The 24,375-nt window shown below is 45.0% G+C and overlaps 1 protein-coding gene and 1 long non-coding RNA gene across 5 annotated transcripts in view; one reads left to right on the forward strand and one right to left on the reverse strand.

Moving 5' to 3' along the window:
• Positions 1 to 343: 343 nt before the first annotated feature.
• LOC142487791 (uncharacterized) lies at positions 344 to 22,310 on the reverse strand. The gene is made up of 2 exons (XR_012799310.1): positions 21,807 to 22,310; positions 344 to 442 (listed from the first exon to the last, which is right to left on the reverse strand). It is a non-coding gene; the product is annotated as an uncharacterized LOC142487791 (long non-coding RNA).
• Positions 22,277 to 24,375, forward strand: part of WAC (WW domain containing adaptor with coiled-coil) — a 37,386-nt gene continuing 35,287 nt past the window's right edge. Inside the window, exons 1-2 of one of the 4 annotated variants that reach the window (XM_075587676.1) lie at positions 22,277 to 22,299; positions 22,908 to 22,941. Coding sequence is in view for 2 of the 4 variants with exons in the window: in XM_075587677.1 (XP_075443792.1) it covers positions 22,688 to 22,728; positions 22,908 to 22,941 (75 nt within the window). In the remaining 2 variants the exon portion in view is untranslated. Of the gene's footprint in view, positions 22,300 to 22,354; positions 22,729 to 22,907; positions 22,942 to 24,375 lie in introns of those variants that run through there. The other 3 variants (XM_075587677.1, XM_075587674.1, XM_075587675.1) reach the window with 3 other exon arrangements.

Genomic DNA, 24,375 nt, shown 5'->3' on the forward strand with positions numbered 1-24,375 from the left:
TATGAGATAGTAATATTACAAAGGCACTGTGAAAGCATTGTGTGACTAGTGAAGGATTTACCTACGGCAGTGGTTTTCAGCCTATTCTGTGGAACATGTTGGTAATGGCAGACATTTTAGTTACATTTTGCATTATTTTTTTCCCTTCCATAACTGGAACGGCAATAAGTGTTACACAGGATTCTATATTACAGAAACCATACAAAAGTGTGACATCACCTCAAGGGTGAAGAAATTAAAATGGCAGTGGGCCGAACATCTCACAAGAAGAAATGATCGTTGGACAAAGATGGTACTCGACTGGATTCCAGAGATTAAAAAGACAAGAACCAAAACGTGATAGGAGGATGAAATCAGAAAAATGTATTGGAGCAAAGTGGAGGCGGCTTGCAATCGCAGTAATCGGGAAAATCCATGGGGAGGCCTTCAACCAGCAGTGGATCTACAAGGGAAGATGAGTATGATATAAAATCGGCAATATAAGTATCTGAGGTACTATGTTACAGCAGTTCAGTCTGGCTGTCCCTGCTGTAACACGTGAGCGATATGTACTGTATATACAAGTAAACAGATGCAGGCACGCCATGTTAGTACTAAAACTTTATAGATTCAACGTTTCGGTTCCAACATGGTCTAAACCTCAATAGCGGTCCGGACCCAGCCCTTAATCTAGGGGAGAAAAAAAAAATAGAGAAATCGGCACACCCGTATCTCAGCAGACCCATATATACTGAAAATCCAGGACTACTGCCAATAATGTCTTATGGCTATATGCCAGGTGACAGGGACCTTTTTGCTGTAACCAGCCCATCTACTACAATTATTTTATGTACATAGGTTAAGATGCCTGTGGCTCTGCAAACAGGTAGTACGTTTGAACATAGTTGAGCAGTTCTTAAAAATAAAATTTGAAAGCCATTGAACTAGACCAGCAATTCACAATTTTTGGTTTGCTAAAAATAATCTGTAATGGCAAAGCCCTGGCAGTATAGTTAGTTCCTGAGCCTGGGTGGAGACTGCGTTTAGTAAGGGCACACGGCCCGAAACACGCAGGCGTGTTACTAGTGCTGCTGCTCTAGGGGTCCTGCCTGATCCTTTTATGGAATAAAACCGCTTTTTTTTTTTTTACCTGTGAGCCTCCTCCTGCTTTTTTGGCAGTGCACTGCCATTTTTCTCTACTTTCTCTGCATTTAGTAAGGCCCCAAACTGTCCCTTTGTGTGAGTGGTTTGGTATATCATCTGTCAATTACAACAGGAGCTGCCAAAGTTGCTCCCCACCATGCTCTGCATCAGCAAAGCATAGTAGGGCGTGAGTTTGGAAGCTCTTACCATGATAGTCAGCTATACCACCAAAGCGGTCTGCACACACTTGGGTGCATTTGGACCCTTATTAAGCGTAGTTCAGGGCACTATACTCCTGCGATCAGTCACAATTGTCTTAGCAATAGTCTGATGAGTAGGCAGCAAGATTAATTGGGGGTTTGATGAACACATTTTCTTCAGGGGGTGCTGCTAGAAATATTAAGAAAAAAAAAATTGTGAACCACTGATCTAGACCGCGTTACAGGTCAAATAGCCACAATTCTCATTTATTTATAATGCGCCAACATATTCCAAAGCGGAGTATTATGGGGTCAGAAAAGGATACCCATAAAATATTAACATACATTATTAGTACAGTAGGTAAGGAGGGCCCTGCTGTGGGAAGCTTACAATCTATAGGGAAGAGGGAGTGGAAACATAAGGTACAAGGAGAGAAGGCTGGTGCATTTCTGAGTACTGCTTGTTATTTGAAAGAGTTCTAGTTGGGAAAGGAGTGGGATTGCGCAGATATAGAGCTGTACAGGGCAATGTGTAAGGTGGAGAGGCTTCATTATACACTTATAATATTCACAATAAAGGCAGGCGAAGAAAATGAGAAAGATCTGTCACATGGACCAGTGATAATTACTGTTCAGATCTTAGTGGATAGCATGTGTATACTGTACTTTTGTCAATAAATACTCAATTACATTTAGATCTTATTTTAGAGTTTAGGGAGCACAGATTTTAATCAACCCAAAATAAAATTGAATAGGTATACCAGTACATACAGCTTAACCCCGTTATAGCGCGGTCCTCGGGGGCCACCCGATCCGACCGCGCTAGATCCGGGGTCGCACTAGTTTAAAAAAAAAATGGCCGCCGCGCGCCCGATCGGGAGGAGGGAGCCGGAAGCCCTACACGTCCACCAGGCCCGCCAACAGCGGCCCTCCGAGTCCAGCCGCAGCCTGCTCCTTACCTCCCCCCCCCCCACCGGCATCCACCTCCTTCCCCCCCGAGGCCCCCACACCTACCTGACCATCGCCCGGCATCCAGAGACCCTCCGCTCCCGCCCTCAGTCTGTGTGTCTCTGACACACCACTCCTACGCGGCCCTCCGAGTCCCAGCCTGCTCCTCACTCACCCCCCCTACCGGCATCCACCCCCCCCTTCCTACCAACACGCCCCTCCTCCTCCCGATGCCAGCTCCGCTCCGAGCTCAGCAGCCGACACCAAAGGTAGGGAGAGGGAGTGGGTGTGTGAGTGCAGTGTGAGTGCTGGTAGTGTGTGCAGTGTGCAGTGAGTGCTGGTAGTGTGTGTAGTGGGCTATGCAGTGTGCAGTGAGTGCTGGTAGTGTGTGCAATGTGGCAGTGTGCAAAAAAAATGTAACAAAAAAAATTACAATTTTTTTTTTTAATTCGGGGTCCATGCTCAAACCGCGTTATAAGCGGATTCGCGTTATAACGGGTCGCGCTATAACGGGCTTAAGCTGTAGTATAGTTTGTAGCCGTCGTTCACCACCTCACCCCCTATCCCCCCCCCTCCCCCGACTTGTTTAGATAACCGGCGATCAGCTGCCCCCTCCACCACACCCTCATATACTGGGAACGGGAGCAGGTTATGATGATACTGTGAAAGAGTGTCAAACACTATTTTGCATGTTATGGATATATATATATATATATAGATATATATATATATATAAAAAAACAAAAAAAACAAAACACAATGCATATAAAACCCCTCCAACGCATATAAAAAAGCCCCAAGACATAAAAAAGTAGACATACCTTGGGGATGGTCGGGATCCGGTGGCTGCAGGGTCCGGCGGATAATCGGCCCGACCATTAGATGCTGGTTTCCTCACATTGTCCCACGCTGAGCTTCCAGTCAGCGCGCACCAGAAGCGGAGGCGCTCTGACGTCAGAGGCTGGCACAGGAAGGCCTGCATTTGATGCAGAGCCGGGGCCCGGTCGCCATTATCTTTTGTGTCCCATCCCACCCCTTGGCGGCCCTGACGGCCGGGCCCCCTGACGCCAACCCTGGCAGACCCCCTCCCCCCCCCAGTTGGCGGCCCTGAGAAGCATACGGATATAATGTGACTTGTTCAAGCAGGGTCCACCTAACACACACACACACTAATATACAAGTTGGTTCTTATTACTTTTGTAGAGATGCCCATGGAGTAGAATTGCAAATTGTTTTTTTTTTTTTTTTTTTAGCAAAGGCGATATGTAAATACACAAGGGGTGGGGTCTTCTAGACATAGTTACTCTGATCCTGGTCGTATCACATATCTACTTTTACACTCCCTCACCTGTGATTGGGTAACCCATTGATACTTTTGCTCTTTGGAACCTATAGTTACCAGGATTTGATCGGTGGTGGCTACATGAATGTCTCGATTACAATAAGCACAGAGTGTTGCAAAGCACTGTATTGTACGTACACACACCCAAAATTGGAAAGCTATTACTATTTGTATACAGAGGCACAGGAAAGTAAAGCGATTGTCAGGGGATCAGTGACCAACGTAAATACTGAAATCACAACATTGAATATTCAGGTCCAGCATTCACCAGTACCATGTAACTGAATATGAACAAACAAAACTATTTCTGCTTTAGATGAATACAGCAACATCACAGCACTGCAAATAACAGTAGGTGCACAGCCAGCATGTGGGATCAGTAGAAAGCAGCTTTTACAGATGTACACAACCCCGGGACAAAGCAAGTGCTAGGTCAGGATGCAGTATAAAGGATTGGCACAAACTAGAAGTTGAAAAGTGCAAATGTTTATTTATTGTTTAACCAAGATTTCTCTCCATTAGGCATAACACAAGTTGTTTTATTGCAATTACCAGAGGGACTGCCATTTACTGCACAGCTAACAGAATACAGTGTAATGTGATAACAGGAAATCAGGAATGAAAGTAGTTCAGTAAAATGTGAAAGCACAGTGAGACATTGTTGGCCATTGGCACAAAAGGGATGGACAGCCACATTAGGATGGACTTTCAGCAGCAGAAACTATTTTGTTTTTGGCCCTATTAGTATTTGAAGATTTTCTTGAATGTATTTAATTACTGGGGTGACACATATTACACTTAATGTGCATTGCTCAACAATTTTGGTTTCTCTTCAAAAAGCAAGTTTACCAGCTACTCCACATTGCTCCTTGAATGATAATCATGTAGGTACATAACAGCTGTTATTGGATCCTTAATAAACTTGTTTTTCTTCAGTATGAGCACAAATGTGATCTTCAATCTATATTTGAGACTTTACCATTCATTTTTGTAATCTAGTATTTTTTTAAATTGTGAAGTGAACAAAATAACTGAATAAAAGCCCAGTCTATTTTCTTTTGCATAGTAGTTATAATGCAGAACATTCTAATTACCCTGATACATGGAAATGCAGTATACAATTTTAACAATAGCTCACTGGTGGCGAGGAGGCAAGAGAAATTCCCAGCGAGTCCAGGCCTGGGACAGAAAGCAGAGTTACTATTCTCTTCTCTTAAAACTATTACTATAGTACACGGAGAAAACAAGTAATGAAGTGAGGGTAAGGCAGTGTCCATGGTGAGCTCACGACCGTGCACGTGGCTTCACACGTGCCTGTAGCTAGAGAGATGTGGCAATGGGGTAGACACAACGGGGAGGCGTGACGGTGGCGAGTCCGTGGCGTCACGGAGCTGGTTTTTCCTCATTGGGCGATAAGCTCACGTGACCCGGAGGTCAGAACGTGCAATGGCCTGGCTCAGAGGCACAGCATTGTGTTCGCGCTCACCATTTACGTGGCCTAACGCACATTAAAAACAGGACAGAACAAAGAAATAAAACATCATTACAATATTATGACAAGCGCTTCACAAGAAAACTTTATTCATAGAAAATGCTCCACACGTCTTAGGCTCTTTCCAGGATGTCAAGTGTATGCATGTTATCATTTATTTTAAACGGTTAAAAGCGAGAGGTGAGCTGTTGGGCAGTTCCCCCTACATGTTTGTTTAATTATTTCTTCACGGCAAAATAGTTTGTTTTCACCTCGTTTTTTCCCTGCTCACTTTTTTTTTTTTTTAAATCAGCCCCAAACCTAAATTAATATCACTGCTAAGCGCCACTCCCTTTAAACCCTCAAAAAAACCTTTGTAGTTTGCATACCAATCAGAAGAAACAGCGGAAGCCGACATGAACAGTACAGAGCAGGATTTGGGAACTGCTGAAATAAAACATATAAGGCTACTAATATCTTTAAAGGGCATCACATGCACCTCTGTTTCAAAATAGGTCATAGGAGCGGAGAAGAGGAAGCCCTGGTGACATCCAGCCGATGCCTTGTGTGACCTCATTTATTTAGAAATGCTGTGGTGTGTCCCTCAGAAGAACGCACAAAGTGCGTCACGAAACGGGTCAGCGATGGTGGAAAATTAGGTTTCCTCATCCTTACTTATGTTGGCTCTCTGATGGGGCACAGATACAGGAAGCACGCGACCGAAACACTCCTCCAATCAGAGACCACAAAGAACATTTATTTAGGATTTATTTCCAAAGAAGCATCAACCAAATATTTGTTTTAAGTAGTTATTTATTTTTTATACGGAAGGCAATTTGATTGTTAAATTATTTACAAAACATTTTGGTCGCTACCAAAGACTGCACCTTTAAATAAAGACTTCAAAATATGGTTACCATGTGAAATCAAAAAGCTCAAAAGTTTTTTTCAAAGTGCTTGTGAATGGTATGAATCACCTAGATTTAAAGACCATTAAAACAGATCACTGCCATTCTCAAAAAAAAAAAATTTAAAAAAAAAAAAAATGAATGCAAAAGGCATCCAATTTTTTTTTATAAAAGACTTTAAAATAATGTTCGTGACGAAAAGAACTAACAATCAAAATGAAATAATCATCTTAGAAAAAGATTATAGTCTCTAACTCAGAAGTCAGTCCCCTACATCGCGTCTCTGAGTGTCTGGACTCTCTGGAGCAGGCTGGAAAACGGAGCAGAATGTGCCCACGCGACAGACAAACCTCCGGTGGAGAGAGCGACACCTGGATCCACTCCAGTGGTGTCCTTGCTGATTGAAGTCTTCAGAAAGTGATGTATCCTAACCGAAAGTCATTCTCCGCACTGCGGGTGCACAGGAACAGCGTGCCAGGGGCTCCAAGACTAATCCAGTCTCCTGTTAAACTACGGGTTAACAGCAAAAGCAGACACAGCACTTCTCCCAGCAGATGAGTAATAAAAAAAAAAAAAAAAAGAGAGAGCGTTCCCAAAAGTGAAAAAAAATAATCTAATTTATTAGCAACATGGAGAAAACCGAGTGTGGGCATCTTTGCCAGTATATGCTGCCTTTCTCCATGTTGCTAATAAATTAGTTTTTTTTTTTCACTTTTGGGAACGCTCTCCTTTTTTTGATCACTTATCTGCTGGGAGTAGTGCGGTCTTTTTTTGCTTTTGCTGTGCCCGATTGAAGACTGAAGCACACCTGTACCTTAGGACAGGGGTCTGCAAACCAGTCCTCAAGAGCCGCACACAGGCCAGCTTTTATGGATATCCCTGTTTCCGCACAGGTGGCTCAATCAGTGCCTCAGTGCTCGACTGGGCCTTTGATTGAGCCACCTGTGCTGAAACAGGGATATCCATAAAAGCTGGCCTGTGTGCGGTTCGAGGACAGGTTTGCAGACCCCTGCCTTAGGACGTGGACTATCACCAAAGGATGCTACAATATACAGTATGTGAGTCCTTGAGATTTATCTCATCATTCATTACACTATACAAGGCTTATATGTGTCTGGACACTTTATTGTGGGTACCTTACACTGCCAAGTGGGATACTACCAGTTGAATGGATTGTATATGAGATATTTCATTAATACCGGAAAGGTACTCCAGCCAAGGCGTTATATATTTTTTCTTCTTTTCATCAGAAGAGACTTGCACGTGTTTAGAGCATTCCACAATGCGTTTATAAATTAACCTATGGGTTAGGAGTCAAAGAGAAGCCTACATGTTTCACCAGATTGTGGCTTCATCAGGGTTCCTTAAAGCGATTAATTTTAATTGTGCGTTCTTTTCTTCACTATTATGTTAAACTGTATTATAAAAGACGGATGCCTAGCTTTTGTGCCCCTTTTGTTTTGAGATTTATGCAGCTAAGGGGATTGGTGATCCAGAGGATTGGGCAAGCAAACAGAGGCTCATCTTAAGAACTTATTCATATCATTTTATCAAAATTGTATACTCAGATATCCATAGACTTGGTCATCGTTGCACGATTGAGTGTTCATCTATCCATTTGTGCAAGGACACTTTTCTATCAGTGTTTGATAGACATACTGTTTTTAAAACCAGGTTGTTCATTGGTTCATGCATGGTCACATTGATATACCTATATAACTCACACCACAATATACTACAAGTTTCATCTAAAATTGATCAGAGGGATTCATTCTTCTTAGTGCATGTTTTACTTTTTTTTTTTTTAGTACATTACTGCCACTGGATTTTTTCCTAGCCCATACAAAAAGCTAGTGATTTGTTAAGGAAATATACCATGATATGAGTATTATAAACATATACTACTGTGGGACTGTTTTTTGAGCTCGCCAAGATTGTTTATGTCTGATAGTTGTTGGGAGGTATGTGGCCCCTCTTAGCTTAAACTCACCCATCTCAACCCTATTTAAAATCAGCAGGTCCAAGTACACATGTAATCACAGTAGTCACGGAAACTTCTTCCCCCCCAGGAGAAAAGGTGGAGATAAACTTTGCTGCATCAATAAGCTTGGAATGTAATTTAAACGGGTGGCCACAAATATAAAATACTTAGGAGCCAGCATTTTGTTAGGCCCGGGGTAAGGAGCGTCCCGGCTACCCCTCTCCACCCTTCACCTGCTCGGTCACATGATGACACATCTCTGCTCTGATTAGCTCCTCCCGCTAGCCATTGCAGCCCTGTTTCCCCTTCTCTGATCCCCCTCCAGCCAAAAAACATATCCTTGGTGGTGGGTGTTAATGAGAGGCTTGTGAGTTTTAGTGCCCCGTAGGCGTCACACACCCCATGCTATGAACTATATTATCCTCTTTTCTCTATGCAGTGGAGGAAATATAAAAAAGAAAGTATAAAATTGGTAGCATAGGAACCTGCTGATAGCATCTACCTTGAGTGGTTGCAGGCCAAAAGATTGAAATAAAACCATACTTCTGAAAAGACACATGGACAAAATAATTTGTCATATTGGATGTACATTGAGGCTTTTGTTTAATGCTGTACGTCACTTTCCTAGTAGCACTCCAGTTGGCACTATTTCATATACAAATATATAATATGGCGAGGCTGGATTTTGAGCTTGCCAAGATTGCGTATGTCTACATGATCGGATGATTATATATGTGCGTATCAGTGTCTGTATCTTTACCTATGGCTTGACCTAGACAATGCAGTTATAGCCATAGTGGACAAATGACCTTAGCAAAGGCTGAGACTCCATTACTAGTACGGAAATTAATAAATGTAGGTATGTTTTCAACAGAAATCAGCGAGAAATGCACTACACTGTACTTTTCGCAACGGTTATTTAAAAAACAAAACAAAAACAACTGATTTTTGGTCAAATGAAAAGTCAATTTCAGTAAAAAACTGGTTCTAGGAGTTTGAGAAGAAAAATGAATTTGCTCAGAATAGTTAATTGAGATTTATTGAAAAATATCATCCAAGTCAGAGAAAATTGGCACAAGAAAACATTTGACTTGTTTCACTGTCCTTTGCGACCAGTTATAATGTATATTCTTAGTGATGAAAACAAATGTGTAGATACGCCAATTCATGCAGCCATGTTACAGCAATGAATATGTATTTCATATAGTATGTAAAGATATACTCACAATTACAATTCTTGTGCTACAAGGGAGCATAAGAATTCACATTTTACTGCACAATACAAATACTGTAATAATAATAAAAAAGAACCACACTAGTTCAGCTCAACCATCTTTATACTATTGGTAATCAGGAGCAGACAACCGTCTACTAGACGGGACGAATATTAGCAGCTACTGTATTGTGCTGTAATTTTTATATCCAATATTACTAGTATAAAAAGAAAAACAAAAAAGTTGAAGGAAAAAGTTGGTTAGACTGACCTACAGTCTGGCAGACTACCAGCTTCAGTCAGGTGTAGAAGATATAGGCAATCATATTAATTGCAACAGAAAAACCGGTTTAAGGTATTTAGGTAGAAAAGGAAGCCTCTCTAAAAAAGGAACAGCAGTTACACGTAGTTCAAAATAATACAGAACACTCAATGGAAAGGAATGTTGAATTATGTTTTTAAATTGATTTAAACGTATGGTTAGGAGGCTTTATGTAACAATCGCTCTTGTATGGCAGTGACAGTGCCTACAGTGTTGTTCATAGACTTTTGCAGAAATTGTTTGGGTCCCTGTTCCAAAGAGCTTCAAATCTATTTTGGTGCCTGTTGCCAACAAGCTACAGAGAAACTTTTTCAAAATAATGTGAATGTTTTTATGTTAAGCATTTAACTTTCATTTTGTGTTACTGTGTTGAGCCTGTTCTTGTTTGCTCAAGGAAAGTAGTTTGCATAAAAACAGGATACCATGTTGTTGAACAATTAATAAGTCCTAGTGTAAAATAATAATTTATATATATATATATATAATCTTAATATATAAAATCGAATGGTTAGTGAGGTTAGTGCTATCTGCGGTGAATCTGATTGGTCCTCAGCCTCTGGCCAATCAGATTGCTGTGTGTGACGTCACCCAACTGCCACTCTCTTCCCCCTCTGCTCGCGACACACACACCTCTCTCCAGCGCTCATCTCTCCCCCCCCTTCCTCCCTCGCGGCGCCAGTAGAGGTCCGCCGCTCATCTCTCCCCCCCCTTCCTCCCTCGCGGCGCCAGTAGAGGTCCGCCGCTCATCTCTCCCCCCCCTTCCTCCCTCGCGGCGCCAGTAGAGGTCCGCCGCTCATCTCTCCCCTCCCAGCGCTCATCTCTCCCCCCCCTTCCTCCCTCGCGGCGCCAGTAGAGGTCCGCCGCTCATCTCTCCCCCCCTTCCTCCCTCGCGGCGCCAGTAGAGGTCCGCCGCTCATCTCTCCCCTCCCGGCGCTCATCTCTCCCCCCCCTTCCTCCCTCGCGGCGCCAGTAGAGGTCCACCGCTCATCTCTCCCCTTCCTCCGCTCACGTCTCCCTCCCTCCGCTCACTTCTCCCTCGCGGCGCCTCATCTCCATCCCCGGCGGGGGAACAGGCAGCGGACCTCCTTCCTCCCTCGCGGCGCCTCATCTCCATCCCCGGCGGGAGAACAGGCAGCGGACCCCCTTCCTCCCTCACGGCGCCTCATCTCCATCCCCGGCAGGGGAACAGGCAGCGGACCCCCTTCCTCCCTCGCGGCGCCTCATCTCCATCCCCGGCGGGGGAACAGGCAGCGGACCCCCTTCCTCCCTCGCGGCGCCTCATCTCCATCCCCGGCTGGGGAACAGGCAGCGGACCCCCTTCCTCCCTCGCAGCGCCTAAGATGGCGGCGCGCCCGGAAGGACACCCTTCTTCCCTCGCGGCGCCGAGTGAGAAGATGGCGGCAGCCGGAAGTAGAGGTAGGTGTCGCGTGTGTGTCGCTCTAGGTGACACTGTGTGTGTGTGTGACACTGTGTGTGTGTGTGTCGCCCCCTGCCTTTCACGCCCCCCCTCACGGCCTCCGGCCGCCCCCCCTGCCTTTCACGCCCCCCCTCACGGCCTCCGGCTGCCCCCCTGCCTTTCACGCCCCCCCCCTGCCTTTCACGCCCCCCCCCCCCTGCCTTTCACGCCCCCCCTCATGGCCTCCGGGCAACGCCGGGTATATCAGCTAGTATATATATAAAACCAGCTTAGCCATTACAACCAACCTCACACTGATGATACCCATCAAGGTTGAAACATGTCTGAGAGTGGGTTTAATGGTTTTGCATCTCATCCCAGCCCGTCTAAAAGCTGTGTTTAAAAACAGCATGGATTGGCTTGAGGATTTGCTTGTGTAATACGAGCTTGAGACAAAAGGTGGCACTCCGTGCTCATTTGCATGTCATTTCCCAGAATCCCTTGCTGCAGTGGAAGCGCTGTATGCTGGGCGATAATGGGGAAAGACAGGGTTGCAGACCTGTCTAAGACATGCAAATGAACATACAGTAAATATATAAATATATATATATATATATATATATATATATATATATATATATATAGATAATGTTAAGTTTTACTATTTATTTAAACCAATTATATTGGTAATGGTTTACATCAGTGTGGTACATGCAAGCTCAGTCCTCAAGGGCTATGAGTTGATAAAGATTTCTATTAACCCTTTCAGTGCCGATGCAGAGCAGCAAGCACAATTTCTCCTAGAAAACAAACAAAATAGGCATGACGTTCATTTAATGTGACACGCACCTTCAGAACGTCAGTGAATTCATAACCCCCAACCAGTTAACATCTCGAATTGTCACCAGAGGCAATAGTTCAGGTATGCAATGAAACAAAAAAACAAAAATGCCCAAAGCTACTTCCAAATGTGACAAAAACACACAGTGCAATACCTATATATCTCTTGTAAAAAGGGTCATTTAGTTTAACCCTTTGGCCAAAGCGTCTTAAGCCTGCTGCCACTTACAAGGCATGACCGTAGCAGGACCTAACACTCCCTGGGTTAAAATTCTTATCGACCTGTATAATTACAGGAAGAATGCTCTGAAAGCCTGGTACCCTAGTAGGCCTTGAAGACGGAGCTTGGACCACCGTTGTTTACAAAAGGTTTAATACAAGGACACCATATGCAGTGCTTATATTTAGGAGCCTTTACAATATTATACTCATGAAGACGAGGTGTTGGCATAACTGCACACAAGTGCATTACTGTGCAAAGAATGGTTACCTCTAGAAGAGGGAGATCTTTCTAAAAAGCTCCAATAAAGTAAGGAATTTAACAAAACCATTTTCACAGAAAAGAAAATATTTGCAAAAATGTACCCTACATTTTTAATTACATGGGAGCCTTCAGGTTTGCATTTTTCAAAGCACTTATGATACAGCAAGTTTTTGGTAAGTCTAAGATGAAACTAGACCTGGGCAATACATCAATAAGAGTGTAATAATTTAAAAAAATGACAAGTACATTTTTTTTTATTATTGTGATATTCAGTGTTCTTACATTGTAGAGAAAGTTGGGGGGAAAAAAGGCAAAAGTTAGTGACGATCAACCTATGGTAAATAATTTGGTTGACAGATAATCATCATAGATTAGTATTTATATTGATCTAAGGAAGGCAAACCCCCCAGTAAAACAATAAAATGATGACTGTGACGGTAGGGGTAAATGTGACTGCTATAAATAAGGTCAAGCCTGCCATTACCCCTACCTGTCAATAACACATCTGTAACACACACACACACACACACACACACCAATGTTGTCTGGTTCCAGCACTTTAAGGAGCAGGGGTTATTTTTCCCCCTGATACAATGTGTCCAAATGGTGCCGAGGCGCGCCGACGCTGAGGCTCGCCTGCTGAAGCAGTGCGATTTCATGCACATGCAGGCGAGCCAGCGGGCGCGATCGGGAGGCGGGGCAGTGACGTCGCTGGGCCAATCGCCCACAACGCACTGACATCAACGTCACGGCGCCGTGACGTTGACGCTGCTTTGATGTTTTCAGCCGACAGCGCGCTGAAAAACAGCTTGGCTGTCGGCTTAAAAATCCAGCGCCTCAGCACGCTTGCGGACGCTCACGTGAGCCCCCTCTAAAGACATCCTCATTGATGATGCAGGGGCTCAGCGCGGAGCATCCGCACGGCTCAGCACGGCTTGTCCTTCTATGGATGCAGCCTTAGGCTGAGTCCATACAGACTTCAGCCGTGCGGAGGCTGAGGGAAAGCGGGTGCTTTCCCTGGCCTTAGACCGCGCGCCGTCCAAGGGCGTGTCAGGGGGGGGGGCTGTGACGTCACAGAGCTGGTTCGCCCTCATTGGGCGAACCGCTCACGTGACCGGCCCTGCGCTCCGGCGAGCTCAGAAACTTAGGATTTGTTAAGACACACACTTCCGCAAGCGTGCGCGAGCCCCTGCTAAAGCCGCTCTCATTGCGGCTGAAGGGGATCACTGCCGAGCAGCACCGCGCCTCAGCCCGGGTCAGTGCATGCCCGAGGCCTAAGTCCCCACTGGTGAGCACGCTCATGTTTGGAGAGCGCTCCAAGCATGAGCGCCGGGTGTCCTGCTTGTGCACGCGCGGGGGAGAAGGGGGGGGGGCATTGCGGGTAGTTGAGCGTGCAGGTAAGTATAGGTTTTTTGTTTACCTAAGCGCCGATTGCGGGTGAGAGTGTGTGCCCGGGCACACCGCGTGAGCGGGGACTTACATATATCTATATATGTAAGTAACCGCCGCCCGCTTAGCACTAGCGGGGACTCAGCCTAACTTTTTACATTGAACTGGGTTTGTTGTTGAAATCACCGCCCAAATCAAGGAATGATGGAGTATTACATACATTTGGGGGAAGGAGGACTCCTAGCCAGATGAGATAAGCTCATCTCAGTTTGAGTTGTGGAAGGGAATTCTTAAGAAGTTTTGGAAGAAGCTGTGTGCACCTGGGAGAAGCTGCAGTGGACGTTGCAAAAAAAAAAAAAAAAAAAACAGAACAGGGAAAATCTCTTTATGGAGTTCCCTGCACCTAAGTTTATAGGGTACGCCAGTTTCCCAGTTGTGTGTGTTGATTTACTGTAAATAGCTGTGGATATTTTTCCAATAAATTAATTTTATGGAACTCTGTTTCTGTCTGCCGAATTGATCCCTGGTGTTAGTCCTGGTCGCCTGTGACCACGACATTTTATGAACAGCTAGGGACTTGCAGTTTACCGACAAGCGTCAAAGGCCCATATGCACTAAAGTGTGCTACACTTTCGTTCATCCCAACTTCCCATCAAGTGAATGGGTGTTAAGATATGCTAAAGCTTAACACCCTTCACTGCATATGGGTACCGCACCACCCACCACTTCATCCCCCCCTTTGCTTTGTGTTTTCCACATAAGGCCCGTAATATAGTGTGTGCGGCCATACACTTTTTGTGTGTATGGTGTCAGCGACAGTGAGGTACTGTGTGTGTCGTTTATAATAAATACGTTGGAATAAATTTATTAACATTGTACACACACACACACACACACACACACACACACACACTTCAGCGGCGCAAAGTCTTTATTTTCCTCATCTTCCCCCCTGTTGGCCGGTTCCACGCACACGGCACCATTATCATCCCCAACACAGACTTTCAGGATTAAGGGGCATTAAGAAGTGCTTTATGGTAAAATTTTTGATTTAAAAAAACGTTTAGTTTGAAATATTATTTACTAGCTGATATACCCGGCGTTGCCCGGAGGCCGTGAGGGGGGGGCGTGAAAGGCAGGGGGGGGGGGGCGTGAAAGGATTGAAAGGCAGGGGGGGGGGGCGTGAAAGGCAGGGGGGGGGGCGGCCGGAGGCCGTGAGGGGGGGGGGGCGGCCGGAGGCCGTGAGGTGAAAAGCAGGGGGGGGCGTGAAAGGCAGGGGGCGGGCGTGAAAGGCAGGGGGCGACACACACACACACACAGTGTCACACACACACACAGTGTCACCTAGAGCGACACACACGCGACACCTACCTCTACTTCCGGCTGCCGCCATCTTCTCACTCGGCGCCGCGAGGGAAGAAGGGTGTCCTTCCGGGCGCGCCGCCATCTTAGGCGCTGCGAGGGAGGAAAGGGGTCCGCTGCCTGTTCCCCCGCCGGGGATGGAGATGAGACGCCGCGAGGGAGGGGGTCCGCTGCCTGTTCCCCCGCCGGGGATGGAGATGAGGCGCCGCGAGGGAGGAAGGGGGTCCGCTGCCTGTTCCCCCGCCGGGGATGGAGATGAGGCGCCGCGAGGGAGAGGTGAGCGGAGGGAGGGAGACGTGAGCGGAGGAAGGGGAGAGATGAGCGCCGGGAGGGAGGGAGAGATGAGCGCCGGGAGGGAGGGAGAGATGAGCGGCGGACCTCTACTGGCGCCGCGAGGGAGGAAGGGGGGGGAGAGATGAGCGCCGGGAGGGGAGAGATGAGCGGCGGACCTCTACTGGCGCCGCGAGGGAGGAAGGGGGGGGGAGAGATGAGCGCTGGGAGGGGAGAGATGAGCGGCGGACCTCTACTGGCGCCGCGAGGGAGGAAGGGGGGGAGAGATGAGCGCCGGAGAGAGGTGTGTGTGTCGCGAGCAGAGGGGGAAGAGAGTGGCAGTTGGGTGACGTCACACACAGCAATCTGATTGGCCAGAGGCTGAGGACCAATCAGATTCACCGCAGATAGCACTAACCTCACTAACCATTCGATTTTATATATTAAGATTTATAAATATTTTACCAGGAAGTAATACATTGAGAGTTACCTCTCGTTATAAAGTATGTCCTGGGCCCAGAGTTAAGACAAATAATACATGGTTACAAATACAGTTACATAAATGAGCAGGTTATACATTATATACAAGACATTGCATGCACAGTTAAAGAAAATATATATTATGGGCGTATGAAAGTTACAGACCAAATTAAAATGTGTGACAGCCTTAGATTTGAAAGAACTTAAACTGGTGGTGGATGTGAGAGTCTCTGGTAGGTTGTTCCAGTTTTGGGGTGCATGGTAAGAGGAGGAACGTCCGGATACTTTGTTGAGCCTTGGGACCATGAACAGTCTTTTGGAGTCTGATCTCAGATGATAGGTGCTACATGTGGTAGGGGTGAGGAGCTTGTTCAGGTAGCTGGGTAGCTTGCCCATAAAGAATTTGAAGGCAAGACAGGAAAGGTGAACTTTGCGCCTAGACTCAAGTGATGACAAATCTAGTTCTTTGAGCATATCGCAGTGATGTGTGTTGTAGTTGCATTGGAGAACAAAACGACAAATTGAATTGTAGTGGGTGTCAAGTTTGCTAAGGTGGGTTTGAGGTGCCGAACCATATACTATGTTTCCATAGTCAATAATTGGCATTAGCATCTGCGGTGCGATACGCTTTCTGACCAGGAGACTTAGGGAGGATTTGTTCCTGTAAAGTACCCCTAGTTTGGCATAGGTCTTGGTTGTCAGGGTATCAATGTGCATCCCGAATGTTAAGTGGGAGTCAAACCATAAGCCCAGGTATTTAAAACTAGTGACAGGGGTTAGGGTGGTGTTAGCGTTGGTTCTAATCTGGAGCTCAATCGCTGGAAGCTTTAAAAATGTAGTCTTTTCCCAAATACCATTGTTACAGTCTTGTCAGGGTTTAGAAACAGTTTTGGGAAATCCATTTTTCGAGTCTCAAAAAGTCAGACTGACGTATGTGTTGAAGGTCAGAGAGGCTATGGCTGTGTGCATATAGGATTGTGTGATCTGCATACATGTGTATTGAGGCTTCCTGACAAGCTGTGGGAAGATCATTGATGAACACTGAGAAGAGTAGGGGCCCCAGAACAGAGCCTTGCGGGACACCACAGGTGATATCCAGGGGGTTGGAGTTAGAACCCGAGATGGACACATGTTGGGATCTACCTGATAGGTAGGACTGAAACCAATTTAAAGCATGCTTCCCTATTCCAGAGCTCTGGAGTTTGTTACGCAGGATAGCATAATCAACAGCATCAAAAGCTTTTGCAAAATCTAGGAATACTGCACCAGTGAGTTGTCCCCGTTTCATTCCACACTGGATTTCAGTGCAAACTTTTAGCAGGGTAGCTACGGTGGAGTGTTTGGGGCGAAAGCCAGATAGGAATTGGCTAGGGAAATTTGTCTTGGTATAGTAATCGCTTAGTTGGGAGTGGACACATTTTCCCATGACTTTGGATAGTATAGGGAGAAGGGAGATTGGCCTGTAGTTTGAGACAGTGTTTTTGTCCCCACTTTTGAAGATTGGGACAACTCTGGCAGCTTTCCAGGTCTTAGGGATATGTCCTGCAGACAGGATAGAGTTGACTATGGATGCAATTGGTTTGGCAATTGCTAGGGCACCAAGTCTTAGGAACCTAGATTGTAGTAAGTCAGGTCCACATTGGCTGCTTAGTTTTAATTTGAGGAGCGCTTGTGTAATCTCCTATTTGGATACTGGGCCAAATTGAAAATTGTGGGCAGTGTTGGGGCTATAGGGGTACTCCCAGGGTGAGATTCAGGTTTGTGGTTTGGGTTGCGTTTCACTAATAAGTTAGTAGCACACCCCACAAAGTAATCATTGAATGCATTTGCAATGTCGGTGGGGTTTGTCAGAGTAATATCGCCCTTAGTGATATTACATGGCTGTTGATGATTAGAAGGCTGGAATATGTTGTTGATAACCTTCCAGATTTTAGCTGGGTTTGATGAATTCTGGAGGAGATTGTCAGAGTAATTATTGTGCTTTTGCGTGCCTTGTGCACATGTTCCGCAGGCATCTGTAGTGATTGAGATCCTCGGTAGTGCCAGTAACAGTTAAATAACTGGGATTATTTTTGTACTAACTTTAAAATGCTTTATTATAATGATTTTCTAATTTCATAAGTGCAGTGTGTATTTTTTTTTTTTTTTTACTTGATCCATTGATGGCTTGGTACAGGATTTTTATATGCAATTCCCAAGTATTTTGGGTTTGGTAGTCAAAAAAAGAAAGTGTTCATTTCAATAAATCAAAACTTTTAACACATGAAAAATGATATTGGCTAAAGTGCTGCATTTTAAATTTGGTATGATGTACAGTTCGCCAATAAACATTTTCACAATGATAACAATATTAAGAAATGTATCTCAATAACGATATATATCGCAATACATTTGTTTAAGTCTGAAAATGTTCCAGTATATGTAAATAAAATGTGTTCTCAATGTGTTCTCAAAATAAATTCTTTAGATTTACTAGCACAAAGAGACCTTAATTCCCAAACCCTTTCCATTGCTGCACGTCACCTACACTGCCTCCTCTCCCCCCCCCCATCCCATCACTCACCCAAGATACTCCCACCATTAAAAAAAAAAAAAACACACATTTCAATATATTTAAAGCTGCAGTTCAAGCTCCCGTTTTTTTTTTTTTTTTTTTTAACTTCAATAGTTTCATGTGGCAATCTCTACTTCCCTAAAGAACTGCATAGCTGCCGGTCAATTCGTTCTCTGTCTATTGATCGTCAAAGTTTGGCGACATCTTTAAATCTGGGTAATGTAAATGGTTGCTATAGTAACAAACATGCTTGTTAAAATAGAATACAAGAAAATTGGTCTTTCAAAGTAGTTTTTTTTTTAAACAGAAAATGCTAAAAGTATTTTTTCTTACTACAGAACTGATTAAAACAAAACAAAACAACACATGCAGGATATTGCATGAACTGCAGCTTTTAAATCAATGAGATTCATATTAATGAATTTTCCACGGAATTTTTCAAAGTGTATGCCATAAGGCCAGAAAATATTCAGTACTTTAATAAACTGGCAAAACTGTATTGTTTTATGGCAGGTCAGGCCACTGACTGTCTGGGGCTCAGTGAGATTTGACAGACGGGTAAACTAATCTCCTTCTTCACGCAAATAGAATCCTTCTTGGATTTCTGATCAACTTTATTATGAACACAAACAGGAATTAACATGTCTGTATAAATTTACTAAATATAAAAGATATTGGGGACCTGACAATTCACAAGAATCACAAATAAATATTGGTAATATTTGCGATCAACTGAATTAAATCATGCTAAACAATCTATGATTGTGAGGGTGCAAAGTACATTTCGATGTCTCAAACCTAGCATTAGTCTGATATGCGCACGTTCACTTTAATTATATAAACGCAAGAGTGATGAAGATGGTGTCCTTGTAAGTATTATAGAAATAAAGAAATGGGACATTTTCTATATACAAGGCATCTTTTGATTCAAAACAAACTATATTTTTTCTCCACAAGCCATAAAGGTGTCACTGGAGATTGATGAGAGGGGGAGGAGGATTAAAGGACATGCTGAGAAGGTGGGTATATCCAGTTTGCAATGCAGGAATGAACAATACAAAACATGCATTCAGAATTTAACAAGAGATGTGTTCAGAGGCCAGACACGTGAACTTTATCTTTCATGCTCAAACAACCTCTTTGAAAGGAATCAGATATTGATATGTGGTAACGTATAAGAATCCTGTTTATGCCCTTTTTATTTTGTGAAGCAGTCTGTATATATTGTACTGTAGGTTTTTGTAACCCAAGCACTGTACTACTTTTGTATAAAATCTAAAATGGAAGTACTATGGTATTTTGAGCGCTAATTGAACTTGAGCGTTTTGAAGAGTGATTGAATTTTCAAACATTTTCCTACAATATTTGTGCGCACTAGTTACATGTTTTTTTTAGAAGTAATCAGGGATGAAAAACCATGCAAGTACAACTAGGCATTAGTTTTTGGTTGTGGCAGCAGCAATAAGATATATTGCGATGAATTGAGTGGATATATTACACATTTGAGGGACCCAGCAGGAGTTAAAAGTGAGTCAGCTTGGTAGCTGTATTGTATTAACCAGTGTCACAGATATGCCGATCATGACAGTTGACAAACGCATTTGATTTTTTCTTTTAGGCAAATATATTATGATAGATACTGGACAAGGTCCTCTGATCGTGTAGTGACTCGATATCACTTTGGAAAATAGTCAATAGAAAAAAATAAAATTCATTTAGTCACAGCACTTTTCTGCAATGGTAAACTTTCCAAAAATAAATTCATAGCCCACACACCCAGTGGGATGATTCTGCTGGTTCGCACGAACCGGTTACTAAAATGTCATAAAGTTCACCGAACTGATGCTTAATCAGGCGGCGTCTACCAGTTATGTAGATGTGACGCGTTGTCATGGCAACGCACATCACATGATGCGGCGCGGCCACATTGTGATGAAAGCAGGGAAAATATGCTAGTAGACGCCACTCGGACAGGTGAAGGTAAGAGAACCGGTTATTAAAATGTTAGAATCCCACCACTGCACTCCCACCCCCCCCAAAAAAGTTGAGAACACATTGTGCATTCTCCCAAAATATAAAAAAACCCCATTTATGTCAAGTCGATTAAAAGTACATACATTATAATTTCTTATTGGCGACATCACAAGTCAGCCCAATATGTAAAATCGGCTATGAGAGTTGAGTGAAGAAATTTTCAATACACGCAAGCCCGGCATAACTAGGGGTACATTTGCACTGCAAAAATGAAGCGTGTCAGCGTTAAGTAGGACGAGTCACTCGTTCGGTCGGGAGAGCCACTTGTTTGGGTGGGAAGGAGGGCAAGCCAGTTCGGGTAAGCAGGAGAGGCAATGAGCATTTGTAGATGGCGGAAAAAACACGTAGCCCTGATATACCACACATTAGGAAAATGGGACTACGGGCAGGTCCCCAGTGGCAGCTGCGGTGCGTGCGCCACACACCACAGCCCTCTATGGGGCAGGCTCCAGTGGCCGTGTGCACGCAAAGCAGTCACGTGCTCAGCGGGCGGCCAATGGAAGGTCACATATGTCCCATCATGGCCCCCTCCCCGTGTCATGGCTGCGCATCCCATAGCTCCCCTACAGACCGCGGCTGTAGTTTGTGCATGTGCCGCCAGGCGAACGTGCAGCAGGGAGCACTGGGGCCGCAGCCATGGTTATCGCAACCAAAATGATGTGAATCGGAGGTTGTCCAGGGAGAGAGCGACCAATGAGGGCAAACCAGCTCCCGTGACACCACGCCCCCTCCAATTGGAACGCACAACTCGCTGAAGCAGAGACGCAAGAGTGAAGCCACTAGCATGGTCGCGCGCACCGTGGACTCGGCCTCAGAACCCACACGGTCTTCTCCTGTGGCCCCCAAAAAACGCCCTCCCAGGGTGCACATGGGGGTGGCGCTACAGACAGGAGGAGGAGCTAGAGGCAGAGCAGGGAAAGTATACAATGTATACTATACATGGTGCGACCCTTTTAGGGACTAAAAGGCCCTTGGTGTATATACAATGTTGTCCACCATTGACATAAGAAAATGTTATCACTATCAGGGAGACTCCCAGACAGTGCTGGGTGACTTGGCATGTTTTTAAATCACCCTCTTTAAATGGATGCCCCCAGTGTGAACCCTGCCGTCATTTCTGTAAGACTGAAGTCCTTCATCTCCACAAACTAAACATCCGACTGCAAATGTCTTACGACAATGTGACTACCTACAGTATACAGTGCTATGTGCACTTTAAAGGCGTGAAATGGTTGACTCACAAAGTGTTGGGATTACATTTCTATGGCGTGTCCCTCACTAAAGCAAATATTCTGCCATTACAATTACATGTTTTGTGCTGCACATGGAAACCTCACTTATTTTGGCGCTTGTGAGTTGCAATCATTCCTATTTAATAACCCAAATTAAAAAAAAAAACAACACATTAGAAATGTGTGGGTTGCGCGGTACCGATGCTGGGTCACCTTCCCCACCCTCGTGTGCGCGGCAAACACCGGGCACCTACTCACCCCAGGGAGAGCAAGCGAAATACATTGCGCACACGCCGCCCTCCATTGACGCAGCCGTCAGCAGTTTTAACTGCGTCACACAACCGTCAAACCTCTTCTTTAATGCTGCTGCGTCACACAGCTTATTCCACCCGCCCCTTACGTCCACGTCCCCCGCTGCGTCGCAACCCGTCACACGTCACCTCCCAGACTCCCTCTCCCCGCAGCGAACCTTCATCGACTCTTTGGGCGCAGCCTTGATGTCAATCAAACACTGGACGGCCCCTCCCTTTTCTGCCTCCCAACAGCCTTGCCCCTTCACCGAGGCTTTATTATTATTATTATTGCGCTTCGGACGCGTAAAAAAAAAACAATGCAAAGGTGGTAGCCAACAGTTTGCTACGTTTCAATAAAGCTTTGTTGGAAAGAAAAAAACAAAAACCCGACCTATATAGAAAAAGGCTCAGACAGAAAGCACGATTTGACGTCGCTTCCACGATGGGAGGCGGGTGAGGTGCGTAATGGGCACGTTAAGGCGGGGCCGCGCATGCGCGCTCCGGCGCAGTGTTCGGGGCCGCGGGCGCGCTCCCCAGTCCTCGCTCCCGCCTATCCGCGTCGTTCTTGTGCAGCAGCTCTGTGACCGTCCGTGTCTGTGTGTGCGCGGGGGGGACATGGACCGCGGGCGCTCGCCCCAATAACCCACCCCGAGAACAGTCTTACAAACCCTTTCCTAACCGATAGCGCCAATAACCCCTTATCCCTGTGCTCGCCCCCCCCCCCCCTCCTCAGCCCCGGTTCCGACCCTCCCCCCCCCTCCCTGACCCCCCTCCGGCCGCCGGTGGTGGTGGGGTTTATTTCCTTTTCACCCTCTCGCGTCCACACCCCACTCACACACGGCATTGATGGTAATGTATGCAAGGAAACAACCGAGACTCAGTGATGGGTAAAACATCGCTCTCTTACCTCTGTTTATCTGCTTCTTCCCCCTCCCCCGGATCCGCCATTTTTTGTTGCGAACCCCCCGATAAGTGGGAGGAGGCGGGGGTATCGCTTCCCTCACCCCTCTCTCTCTCACTCTCTCTAACCGTCGTTAACCCGGCTCTCTCTCTTGTGTTTTTGCAGCTGTCACAACCGAAGGGACTCCCAACCCTACCAGGTATCCGGCCTTGCGATGCGAGCGCTGCCGTTACTCTAGCGCAGGCTTCGGCCTCTGATCTAGGCCTCAGTGCGGAGATTTCAAACTGGAACCGTCTACCGGAGGCCCCCCCACCCCTGCCAGTCCCCCCACATAGGCCCTCATACACAGACAGCCTCGGCTGTCACACGGTGCAGGATAGTAAAAAAAAAAAAAACACAAAAAATAAACTACCGAGTTTATTTCCTCCCCCCGATTTTATAGTAATTTGGGGTCAGTTTGCCCCTCCCCCGCCCCTTTCTTGATGGCCTTGCAGGAATATTTAGGGGTTTCTTCACCCCCATACTGCCCCCCTACATGCATACGAGTTATTTCTATTTTTTATACAACACAGGCATAAGTTTACGTTTAAATTCTGATTTTGTTATGGCTGAGGACAACACTCCGATGTGGTCTCGGTAGTTCAGTTTCCAAAGCTGCTTCCATTCTCTGTAGTAAAGAAAAATACATGTTTAAAATTTTTTTTTTTTTTTTTTAAAGGTCTTTAACCATTTTTTTGCTATTTGGCCTAGTAATGCATTGTAGAACAGTGAAAGGGTTAATGCATTGAGAAGTTAGAGATTTCAGACAACCAGCCTGCATATGATATACATGTCATATCATATCTTGACATGAACACATGGAGAGCTTGTTTTGTAACTTAAGTGCAGGATGGACGTAGTTAATTTTCTTGGTTCCCATCTACTCCTGAAGATGTGAAACATTCCTTTTTCTCATGTTAAAAACTTTAACTACAACTGTCCTTAGCAAGGCACGGGTGATAGCTGGGTGTTCAAGCTGCACTGACAGTTGGCTAAACCTACTCATACCCAATTTAAACCTTTCAGCAATTGGAGACAGAGTAGGGTTAGTCAACTGTCAGTGCAGCTTGTACTCCCAGCTCTCTGAAGCCATGCTATAAGGACAGCTGTAGTTAAAGCTTTTAACACCTACATAGAAGTTAGTGGATGTAGAAAAAAATAATAATGTGTAACTAACGGCAGTTACAATTTAGTTTAGCATACATGGGAGTAATTTTCTGAGCTGTCAAATTATTGGTAGGATGTAAATGAGTCGGATAAATAACTATTTGCAATCCACTCAAATAGGGAAGGCTTTGTTTAATTACCCAGATGTTTGCAATGGTTATTACTAAAGCCCCTTTCGGTATTTCAAGTACTGTTAAATGGTTCTGTAGGCTTGCTTTTAAAATGTATTTGAAGGCTTGTGCAGTGCCTCACCAATGGCAGCAGTAATATTGCTAATGTAAACAAGCGAGTACGTGCTGCTGGAGGTTCAATATAATTTAAAGTAAAAGGGATTTGCACACTAAGCTTATTTTTGTTGTTGTTGCACATCCCAATCTATAGTCTTAGTGTAACTATAGGCATTTTTAATCGACATTATCTTCAGTAT

The sequence above is a fragment of the Ascaphus truei genome, chromosome 2 (genome assembly GCF_040206685.1).
Source record: "Ascaphus truei isolate aAscTru1 chromosome 2, aAscTru1.hap1, whole genome shotgun sequence".
NCBI lineage: Eukaryota > Metazoa > Chordata > Amphibia > Anura > Ascaphidae > Ascaphus > Ascaphus truei.